Below are 12,058 nucleotides of genomic sequence, written 5' to 3' on the forward strand. Positions count from 1 at the left end.
GAGAGAGAGAGAGAGAGACAGAGAGACAGAGAGAGAGAGAGAGAGAGACAGAGAGAGAGAGGGAGAGAGAGAGAGAGAGAGAGAGTGAGAGAGAGAGGGAGACTAGAGAGAGAGAGAGGGAGACTAGAGAGAGAGAGAGAGGGAGACTAGAGAGAGAGAAAGAGAGAGAGAGGGAGACTAGAGAGAGAGAGAAAGAGAGAGAGAGACTAGAGAGATAGAGAGAGAGAGAGAGAGAGAGAGAGAGAGAGAGAGAGAGAGAGAGAGAGAGAGAGAGAGAGAGAGAGAGAGAGAGAGAAAAAGAGAGAGAGATTTGGTTGGCAAATACACCTGCAGGTAGAGTGAAACAGCTTAGAGTTGTCAGGGGACAGGCTACCATCTGGGTTTGCAGAGAATGAGGCTCCATGAAGCCCCATCAGAGAACTAAACCCCCAGAACTTCCAGCCCAGAAGGTTGCATGCCAAATTATACCCTATTCCCTTTAAAGTGCACTACTTTTGATCAGGGCCCATAGGGGGTCCATAGGGCTCTGCTCAAAAGTAGTGCACTATATAGGGAATAGAATGTAATTTGGGACAAACATGAAGACAAAATGGAGGATTTAGCTCCAGACTATAATTCCACTGGGTCCCTGATGAAGTCAATATTCACACATGAGGAATTACATTATACTACCATTAGCAACAAGAGACAATTAAACACTGAGGAGAGCCTGCCAGCGTTCCAAGAAACTATTAAGAACCCTTTACTGGCTCAAATAGCTGACCAATCAGCCTGTTACCAACCCTTAGTAAACTTCTGGAAATAATTGTGTTTGACCAGATTCAATGCTATTTCACATTAAACAAATTGACAACAGAAATTGACAACATGCCACTGACTTTGAGTAAAGCCAGAGTTTCTATGTATGTGGATATCTCAACACTATACACGTCAGCTACCACAGTGACTGAAATGACTGCAACACTCAACACTATACACGTCAGCTACCACAGTGACTGAAATGACTGCAACACTCAACACTATACACGTCAGCTACTACAGTGACTGAAATGACTGCAACACTCAACACTATACACGTCAGCTACCACAGTGACTGAAATGACTGCAACACTCAACACTATACTCGTCAGCTACTACAGTGACTGAAATGACTGCAACACTCAACACTATACACGTCAGCTACTACAGAGACTGAAATGACTGCAACACTCAACACTATACACGTCAGCTACCACAGTGACTGAAATGACTGCAACACTCAACACTATACACGTCAGCTACTACAGTGACTGAAATGACTGCAACACTCAACACTATACACGTCAGCTACTACAGAGACTGAAATGACTGCAACACTCAACACTATACACGTCAGCTACTACAGCGGCTGAAATGACTGCAACACTCAACACTATACACGTCAGCTACTACAGAGACTGAAATGACTGCAACACTCAACACTATACACGTCAGCTACTACAGAGACTGAAATGACTGCAACACTCAACACTATACACGTCAGCTACCACAGTGACTGAAATGACTGCAACACTCAACACTATACACGTCAGCTACTACAGAGACTGAAATGACTGCAACACTCAACACTATACACGTCAGCTACTACAGAGACTGAAATGACTGCAACACTCAACACTATACACGTCAGCTACTACAGAGACTGAAATGACTGCAACACTCAACACTATACACGTCAGCTACCACAGTGACTGAAATGACTGCAACACTCAACACTATACACGTCAGCTACTACAGAGACTGAAATGACTGCAACACTCAACACTATACACGTCAGCTACTACAGCGACTGAAATGACTGCAACACTCAACACTATACACGTCAGCTACTACAGAGACTGAAATGACTGCAACACTCAACACTATACACGTCAGCTACCACAGTGACTGAAATGACTGCAACACTCAACACTATACACGTCAGCTACCACAGTGACTGAAATGACTGCAACACTCAACACTATACACGTCAGCTACTACAGAGACTGAAATGACTGCAACACTCAACACTATACACGTCAGCTACTACAGAGACTGAAATGACTGCAACACTCAACACTATACACGTCAGCTACTACAGAGACTGAAATGACTGCAACACTCAACACTATACACGTCAGCTACTACAGAGACTGTAATGACTGCAACACTCAACACTATACCCGTCAGCTACCACAGTGACTGAAATGACTGCAACACTCAACACTACACACGTCAGCTACTACAGAGACTGAAATGACTGCAACACTCAACACTATACCCGTCAGCTACTACAGTGACTGAAATGACTGCAACACTCAACACTATACCCGTCAGCTACTACAGTGACTGAAATGACTGCAACACTCAACAAAGAGCTGCAGTTAGTTTCAGAGTGGGTGGCAAGGAATAAGTTAGCCCTAAATATTTATAAAACTAAAAGCATTGTCTTCGGAACAAACACTCACTAAACCCTAAACTTCGACTAAATATTGTAATAAATAATGTGTAAATTGAGCAAGTTGAGGTAACTAAACTGCTTGGAGTAACACTAGACAACAACACTATCAACAAGGCAGATCCTACAGGTCCTAGTTTCTACCTTCTTAACAGCACTATCAACAAGGCAGGTCCTACAGGCCCTAGTTTCTACCTTCTTAACAACACTATCAACAAGGCAGATCCTACAGGTCCTAGTTTCTACCTTCTTAACAGCACTATCAACAAGGCAGGTCCTACAGGCCCTAGTTTCTACCTTCTTAACAACACTATCAACAAGGCAGGTCCTACAGGCCCTAGTTTCTACCTTCTTAACAACACTATCAACAAGGCAGATCCTACAGGTCCTAGTTTCTACCTTCTTAACAGCACTATCAACAAGGCAGGTCCTACAGGCCCTAGTTTCTACCTACTAGACAGCACTATCAACAAGGCAGGTCCTACAGGCCCTAGTTTCTACCTTCTTAACAGCACTATCAACAAGGCAGGTCCTACAGGCCCTAGTTTCTACCTTCTTAACAGCACTATCAACAAGGCAGGTCCTACAGGCCCTAGTTTCTAACTTCTTAACAACACTATCAACAAGGCAGGTCCTACAGGCCCTAGTTTCTAACTTCTTAACAACACTATCAACAAGGCAGATCCTACAGGTCCTAGTTTCTACCTTCTTAACAGCACTATCAACAAGGCAGGTCCTACAGGCCCTAGTTTCTACCTACTAGACAGCACTATCAACAAGGCAGGTCCTACAGGCCCTAGTTTCTACCTACTAGACAGCACTATCAACAAGGCAGGTCCTACAGGCCCTAGTTTCTACCTTCTTAACAACACTATCAACAAGGCAGGTCCTACAGGCCCTAGTTTCTACCTTCTTAACAACACTATCAACAAGGCAGATCCTACAGGTCCTAGTTTCTACCTTCTTAACAGCACTATCAACAAGGCAGGTCCTACAGGCCCTAGTTTCTACCTACTAGACAGCACTATCAACAAGGCAGGTCCTACAGGCCCTAGTTTCTACCTTCTTAACAGCACTATCAACAAGGCAGGTCCTACAGGCCCTAGTTTCTACCTTCTTAACAGCACTATCAACAAGGCAGGTCCTACAGGCCCTAGTTTCTAACTTCTTAACAACACTATCAACAAGGCAGGTCCTACAGGCCCTAGTTTCTAACTTCTTAACAACACTATCAACAAGGCAGATCCTACAGGTCCTAGTTTCTACCTTCTTAACAGCACTATCAACAAGGCAGGTCCTACAGGCCCTAGTTTCTACCTACTAGACAGCACTATCAACAAGGCAGGTCCTACAGGCCCTAGTTTCTACCTTCTTAACAGCACTATCAACAAGGCAGGTCCTACAGGCCCTAGTTTCTACCTTCTTAACAGCACTATCAACAAGGCAGGTCCTACAGGCCCTAGTTTCTAACTTCTTAACAACACTATCAACAAGGCAGGTCCTACAGGCCCTAGTTTCTAACTTCTTAACAACACTATCAACAAGGCAGATCCTACAGGTCCTAGTTTCTACCTTCTTAACAGCACTATCAACAAGGCAGGTCCTACAGGCCCTAGTTTCTACCTACTAGACAGCACTATCAACAAGGCAGGTCCTACAGGCCCTAGTTTCTACCTTCTTAACAGCACTATCAACAAGGCAGGTCCTACAGGCCCTAGTTTCTACCTTCTTAACAGCACTATCAACAAGGCAGGTCCTACAGGCCCTAGTTTCTAACTTCTTAACAACACTATCAACAAGGCAGGTCCTACAGGCCCTAGTTTCTAACTTCTTAACAACACTATCAACAAGGCAGGTCCTACAGGCCCTAGTTTCTACCTTCTTAATATTTGGGAACAGATAATTAATTATAATTATGTATATTTTTCAATGTTGGACATATATAAAGTAAAAGTAAAGTAAAATCACCAGGAAATCAGTCAAAATGATTATAATTTATATTTATAATTTTAAAAAATATATATTTTTAGGAAAGCTGCTGTAAGGGTGTCATTTGGGATGTACAGTGGTTTGCAAAAGTATTCACCCCCCTTAATTCATTAATTATTAATCTTATTTTGCAACATTATGAGCTGTAATGGATTTTTATTTGGATTTAATTTAATGGACAAAATAGTCCAAACTGTTAAAGTAAAACGAAAAAAAAACTTGTTTCAAAAGATTTTAAAAAAAAAATAATACGTAAAAACTGTATGTATTCGCCCCCTTTACCATGAAGCCCCTTAATAAGATCTGGTGCAATCAATTACCTTCAGAAGTCACATGATTAATTAAATAAAGTTCACCTGTGTGCAATCCAAGTGTCACATGATCTGGCACATGATCTCAGCATATATGATCTCAGTTTGCTTGGTGGTGTTGCAGAATTTGGGGCCTTTCAGAACAGGAACAGTATACCTGTTCTGAAAGGCCCCAAAGTCTGCAACACCACCAAGCAAGCGGCACCATGAAGACCAAGGAGCTCTCCAAACCGGTCAGGGACAAAGTTGTGGAGAAGTACAGATCATGATTGGGTTCTAAAAAAATATCAGAAACTTTGAACATCCCACAGAGCATTATTAAAAACTGGAAAGCATATGCACCACAACAAACCTGCCAAGAGAGGGCCGACCACCAAAACTCACAGACTAGGCAAGGAGGGCATTAATCAGAGAGGCAACACAGAGACCAAGAGCAGAGATCGGAGTATCTGTCCATAAGACCACTTTAAGCCGTACACTCCACAGAGCTGGGCTTTACGGAAGAGTGATCAGAAAAAAAGCCATTGCTTAAAGAAAAGAATAAGCAAACATGTTTGGTATTCACCAAAAGGCATGTGGGAGACTCCCCAAACATATGGAAGAAGGTACGCTGGTCAGATGAGACTAAAATTCAGCTTTTTGGCCATCAAGGAAAGCGCTATGTCTGGCACAAACCCAACATCACCCCAAGGACACCATCCCTACATTGAAGCATGGTGGTGGCAGCATCATGCTGTGGGGATGTTTTTCACGGCAGGGACTGGGAAACTGGTCAGAATTGAAGGAATGATGGATGGCGCTAAATACAGGGAAATTCTGGAGGGAAACCTGTTTCAGTCTTCCAGAGATTTGAGCCTGGGACGGAGGTTAATCTTCCAGCAGGACAATGACCCTAAGCATAGTGCTAAAGCAACACTCGCCTGGTTTAAGGGGAAACATTTAAATGTCTTGGAATGGCCTAGTCAAGGCCCAGACCTCAATCCAATTGAGAATGGTATGACCTCTTAATTAAGGATCTGCCCCTTTTATTTACATTTTCTCCTAAAATGACATACCCATATCTAACGGTCTGTCGCTCAGGACATGATGCAAGGATATGCATATTCTTGATACCATTTGAAAGGAAACACTTTGTAGTTTGTGGAAACGTGAAAGGAATGTAGGAGAATATAACACTCTGGTAAAAGATAATACAAAGAAAAAAACAACCGTTGTTTTGTATTTTTTTTTGTACCATCATCTTTGAAATGCAAGATAATGTCATAATGTATAATTCCGGCCCAGGTGCAATTTAAATATTGGCCACAAGATGGCAGCAGTGTATGTGCAACGTTTTAGTGTGATCCAATGAAACATTGCATTTCTGTTCAAAATGTTGTATCAAAGACTGCCCAAATGTGCCTAATTTGTTTATTAATAACTTTTCATGTTCAAAACTGTACACTCTCCTCAAACAATAGCATGGTATTATTTCACTGTAATAGCTACTGTAAATTGGTCAGTGCAGTTAGATTAACAAGAATTTAAGCTTTCTGCCAATATCAGATATGTCTATGTCCTGGAAAACGTTCTTGTTACTTACAACCTCATGTTAATCGCATTAGCCTACGTTAGCTCAACCGTCCCACAGGGGACACACCAATCCTGAAGAAGTTTTAAAGATTGCTGTACACCAGCAGGAACCCATCCAACTTGAAGGAGCTGGAGCAGTTTTGTCTTGAAGAATGGGCAAAAATCCCAGTGACTAGATGTGCCAAGCTTATAGAGACATACCCCCAGGAGACTTGCAGCTGTAATTGCTGCAAAATGTGTCTCTACAAAGTATTGACTTTTTGGGTGAATAGGTATGCACGCTCAAGTTTTCTGTTTTTTTGTCTTATTTCTTGTTTGATTCACAATAAAAAAGATGTTGCATCTTTAAAGTGGTAGGCATGTCGTGTAAATCAAATGATCCAACACTCTAGCTACTAGGTTATCTGCCTGGGCCTCTCTGCCTGGGCCTCTCTGCCTGGGCCTCTCTGCCTGGGCCTCTCTGCCTGGGGATCTCTGCCTGGGCCTCTCTGCCTGGGCCTCTCTGCCTGGGGATCTCTGCCTGGGCCTCTCTGCCTGGGCCTCTCTGCCTGGGCCTCTCTGCCTGGGCCTCTCTGCCTGGGCCTCTCTACCTGGCCCTCTCTGCCTGGGCCTCTCTGCCTGAACCTCTCTGCCTGGGCCTCTCTGCCTGGGCCTCTCAGCCTGGGCCTCTCTGCCTGGGGATCTCTGCCTGGGCCTCTCTGCCTGGGCCTCTCTGCCTGGGCCTCTCTGCCTGAGCCTCTCTGCCTGGGCCTCTCTGCCTGGGCCTCTCTGCCTGGGCCTCTCTGCCTGAGCCTCTCTGCCTGGGCCTCTCTGCCTGGGCCTCTCTGCCTGGGCCTCTCTGCCTGGGCCTCTCTGCCTGGGGATCTCTGCCTGGACCTCTCAGCCTGGGCCTCTCTGCCTGGGGATCTCTGCCTGGGCCTCTCTGCCTGGGCCTCTCTGCCTGGGCCTAAATGCCTGAGCCTCTCTGCCTGGGCCTCTCTGCCTGGGCCTCTCTGCCTGGGCCTCTCTGCCTGGGCCTCTCTGCCTGAGCCTCTCTGCCTGGGCCTCTCTGCCTGGGCCTCTCTGCCTGGGCCTCTCTGCCTGGGGATCCCGTGTCGTGAAGGGACTGCCTTCATGTTTATGTTCATGAAATAAACAGAGTGGACAAAACATTAGGAACACCTTTCTTATATTGAGTTGCACCCCCTTTTGCCCTCAGAACAGCCTCAATTTGTTGGGGCGTTGGACTCGACAAGGTGTCGAGAGCGTTCATTATATTAGAGAAGATCTCCCCCTACAGTATTACCTCACGCTGCATCTGCCAATTCACTGAACCGTCTTCCAGCCACAACAACGGCAATAAAGCAAACGTTTAACTTCAGAATTATCAGCTACATATGTGAATCGTACTAATCTAGTTAGCCAGCTGAATGAATGAATTACATTTAATTTTAATGTACATTTTCTAGTTGTCAACCCATCCTTTATGGGATTAATTGGTAACCCATCTCTTATGGGATTAATTGTTAATCCATCCCTTATGGGATTAATTGGTAACCCATTTTTATAGGATTAATTGGTAATCCATCCCTTATGGGATTAATTGGTAACCCATCTCTTATATGATTAATTGGTAACCCATCCCTTATGGGATTAATTGGTAACCCATCTCTTATGGGATTAATTGGTAACCCATCTCTTATGGGATTAATTGGTAATCCATCCCTTATGGGATTAATTGGTAATCCATCTTTTATAGGATTATTATTTTAAGTTTTTTACCCCTTTTTCTCCCCAATTTCGTGGTATCCAATTGTTGTAGTAGCTACTATCTTGTCTCATCGCTACAACTCCCGTACGGAGTTGAATGTCATGCGTCCTCCGATACACAACCCAACCAGCCGCATTGCTTCTTAACACAGCGCGCATCCAACCCGGAAGCCAGCTGCACCAATGTGTCGGAGGCTACACCGTGCTCCTGGCAACCTTGGTTAGCGCGCACTGCGCCCGGCCCGCCACAGGAGTCGCTGGTGCGCGATGAGACAAGGACATACCCACCGACCAAGCCCTCCCTAACCCGGACGACGCTAGGCCAATTGTGCGTCGCCCCACGGACCTCCCGGTCGCGGCCGGTTACGACAGAGCCTGGGCGCGAACCCAGGAACTCTGATGGCACCACTGCGCCACCCGGGAGGCCCTCTTATAGGATTAATTGGTAACCCATCTCTTATGGGATTAATTGGTAACCCATACCTTATGGGATTAATTGGTAACCCATCTCTTATGGGATTAATTGGTAACCCATCCCTTATGGGATTAATTGGTAACCCATCCCTTATGGGATTAATTGGTAACCCCTCTCTTATATGATTAATTGGTAACCCATCCTTTATGGGATTAATTGGTAACCCATCCCTTATGGGATTAATTGGTAACCCATCCTTTATGGGATTAATTGGTAACCCATACCTTATAGGATTAATTGGTAACCCATCCCTTATGGGATTAATTGGTAACCCATTTTTTTATGGGATTAATTGGTAACCCATCCCTTATGGGATTAATTGGTAACCCATCCTTTATGGGATTAATTGGTAACCCATCCTTTATGGGATTAATTGGTAACCCATCCCTTATGGGATTAATTGGTAACCCATCCTTTATAGGATTAATTGGTAACCCATACTTTATGGGATTAATTGGTAACCCATCTCTTATGGGATTAATTGGTAACCCATCCCTTATGGGATTAATTGGTAACCCATCCCTTATGGGATTAATTGGTAACCCATCTCTTATGGGATTAATTGACACATAAACAAACATTACAATAATTCACTGTGATAATTAAATGATCATTCTTCTTCTGGTGTTCTCTGTATTGCACATCAAATAAAGAGTGAAAAAAGGGTAAAATAATGAAATTAAAAACTATAAAAAGTAAGGTAGAAATCAATACATAATAGTAAATTATTTCACTAGAGCAGTACAATAATATTCATACATACATACGGCATTGGAGAAGTGCCCTCCGTGTTCCGTTTCACACACTTTAATTTGGACTCATTCTCCGACCCTCCTTGCTCTCATTCTCTGACCGTCCTTGCTCTCATTCTCCGACCCTCCTTGCTCTCATTCTCTGACCGTCCTTGCTCTCATTCTCCGACCCTCCTTGCTCTCATTCTCCGACCCTCCTTGCTCTCATTCTCCGACCCTCCTTGCTCTCATTCTCTGACCGTCCTTGCTCTCATTCTCCGACCCTCCTTGCTCTCATTCTCCGACCCTCCTTGCTCTCATTCTCCGACCGTCCTTGCTCTCATTCTCTGACCGTCCTTGCTCTCATTCTCCGACCGTCCTTGCTCTCATTCTCCGACCGTCCTTGCTCTCATTCTCCGACCGTCCTTGCTCTCATTCTCTGACCGTCCTTGCTCTCATTCTCCGACCATGAAATAACAATCTTTTGTATTCTAATTCCCTGAGTCTGCCTGGGCCTCTGAGTCTGCCTGGGCCTCCGAGTCTGCCTGGGCCTCCGAGTCTGCCTGGGCCTCTGAGTCTGCCTGGGCCTCTAAGTCTGCCTGGGCCTCTAAGTCTGCCTGGGCCTCTAAGTCTGCCTGGTCCTGGGCCTCTCTGTCTGTTCCCTACTACCTGTGGGCCCTGGTTAACAGTATTTCCCTACTACCTGCGGGCCCTGGTCAACATTAGTCCCCTACTACCTGCGGGCCCTGGTTAACAGTAGTCCCCTACTACCTGCGGGCCCTGGTTAACAGTAGTCCCCTACTACCTGCGGGCCCTGGTTAACAGTATTTTCCTACTACCTGCGGGCCCTGGTTAACAGTATTTCCCTACTACCTGCGGGCCCTGGTTAACAGTATTTCACTACTACCTGCGGGCCCTGGTTAACAGTAGTCCCCTACTACCTGCGGGCCCTGGTTAACAGTAGTCCCCTACTACCTGCAGGCCCTGGTTAACAGTATTTCCCTACTACCTGCGGGCCCTGGTCAACAGTAGTCCCCTACTACCTGCGGGCCCTGGTTAACAGTAGTCCCCTACTACCTGCGGGCCCTGGTTAACAGTAGTCCCCTACTACCTGCAGGCCCTGGTTAACAGTATTTTCCTACTACCTGCGGGCCCTGGTTAACAGTATTTCCCTACTACCTGCGGGCCCTGGTTAACAGTATTTCACTACTACCTGCGGGCCCTGGTTAACAGTAGTCCCCTACTACCTGCGGGCCCTGGTTAACAGTAGTCCCCTACTACCTGCGGGCCCTGGTTAACAGTATTTCCCTACTACCTGCGGGCCCTGGTCAACAGTAGTCCCCTACTACCTGCGGGCCCTGGTTAACAGTATTTTCCTACTACCTGCGGGCCCTGGTTAACAGTAGTCCCCTACTACCTGCGGGCCCTGGTTAACAGTAGTCCCCTACTACCTGCGGGCCCTGGTTAACAGTATTTCCCTACTACCTGCGGGCCCTGGTTAACAGTATTTCACTACTACCTGCGGGCCCTGGTCAACAGTAGTCCCCTACTACCTGCGGGCCCTGGTTAACAGTATTTCCCTACTACCTGCGGGCCCTGGTTAACAGTATTTCACTACTACCTGCGGGCCCTGGTCAACAGTAGTCCCCTACTACCTGCGGGCCCTGGTCAACAGTAGTGCCCTACTACCTATACAAAGAATAGTGTGGGGTTTGGGACTGAACCATGAGTATAAAAAAATATCACCAGCGCTGAGCTGAGGAGATGAGGGAGAGACAAGAGGCTCAGAGAGAGGTGAGCTCTCTGGTCACTAGTGTGGAAGACAGTGTAAAATTCAACTGATGCTGCTGCCCCTGGCTCTGTCTGAACAGGGGTACGTGGGTAATGGTGTTTTCTCAGGCATGGGATTGGTATGATCTGGCCCAGTGTATTCAGTGGCCCCTCCTCTCCTCTCAGAGAGATCTGATAAATGTAATTTCCAGCTGAGATATTATGTCTTTATACATGGGAAGGTACCACAGGAAGAACGGAACTAATAGATGGACTTAATACAGTGGCTGGATGGAAAAACCTACAACCAAGACCAGTAGAACAACTGACAAACGTACAGCAAAGACCAGTAAAACAACTGACAAACCTACAGCCAAGACCAGTAAAACAACTGACAAACCTACAGCCAAGACCAGTAGAACAACTGACAAACCTACAGCCAAGACCAGTAAAACAACTGACAAACCTACAGCCAAGACCAGTAAAACAACTGACAAACCTACAGCCAAGACCAGTAAAACAACTGACAAACCTACAGCCAAGACCAGTAAAACAACTGACAAACCTACAGCCAAGACCAGTAAAACAACTGACAAACCTACAGCCAAGACCAGTAGAACAACTGGCAAACCTACAGCCAAGACCAGTAGAACAACTGACAAACCTACAGCCAAGACCAGTAAAACAACTGACAAACGTACAGCTATGAGAAGTAGAACAACTGACAAACGTACAGCTATGAGAAGTAGAACAACTGACAAACGTGCAGCTATGAGAAGTAGAACAACTGACAAACGTGCAGCTATGAGAAGTAGAACTGACTCACCAATAAACCTGACGATTCTCCTGATAAGGGGGTTCAGATAGCAGCACTCCCCCGTCAAGATGGTCTTCTCCTGGGATAGTAGCACCGCCCGTGTGGACTTCATCATGTACATGGATACCTCCCCGATGAAGATCTGACAACAGACAGATACACTTGTTT

The 12,058-nt window shown here is 45.6% G+C and overlaps 1 protein-coding gene across 1 annotated transcript in view; it reads right to left on the bottom strand.

Annotated features, from left to right (window-relative positions):
- The window catches only part of LOC139421839 (phospholipid phosphatase-related protein type 1), a 173,907-nt gene that overhangs the window by 49,077 nt on the left and 112,772 nt on the right, over positions 1 to 12,058 (bottom strand). The window contains exon 4 of the mRNA XM_071172960.1: positions 11,900 to 12,032. Within this exon, the coding sequence (XP_071029061.1) occupies positions 11,900 to 12,032 (133 nt within the window). The remainder of the gene's footprint in view (positions 1 to 11,899; positions 12,033 to 12,058) is intronic.

Source organism: Oncorhynchus clarkii, chromosome 12 (genome assembly GCF_045791955.1).
Source record: "Oncorhynchus clarkii lewisi isolate Uvic-CL-2024 chromosome 12, UVic_Ocla_1.0, whole genome shotgun sequence".
NCBI lineage: Eukaryota > Metazoa > Chordata > Actinopteri > Salmoniformes > Salmonidae > Oncorhynchus > Oncorhynchus clarkii.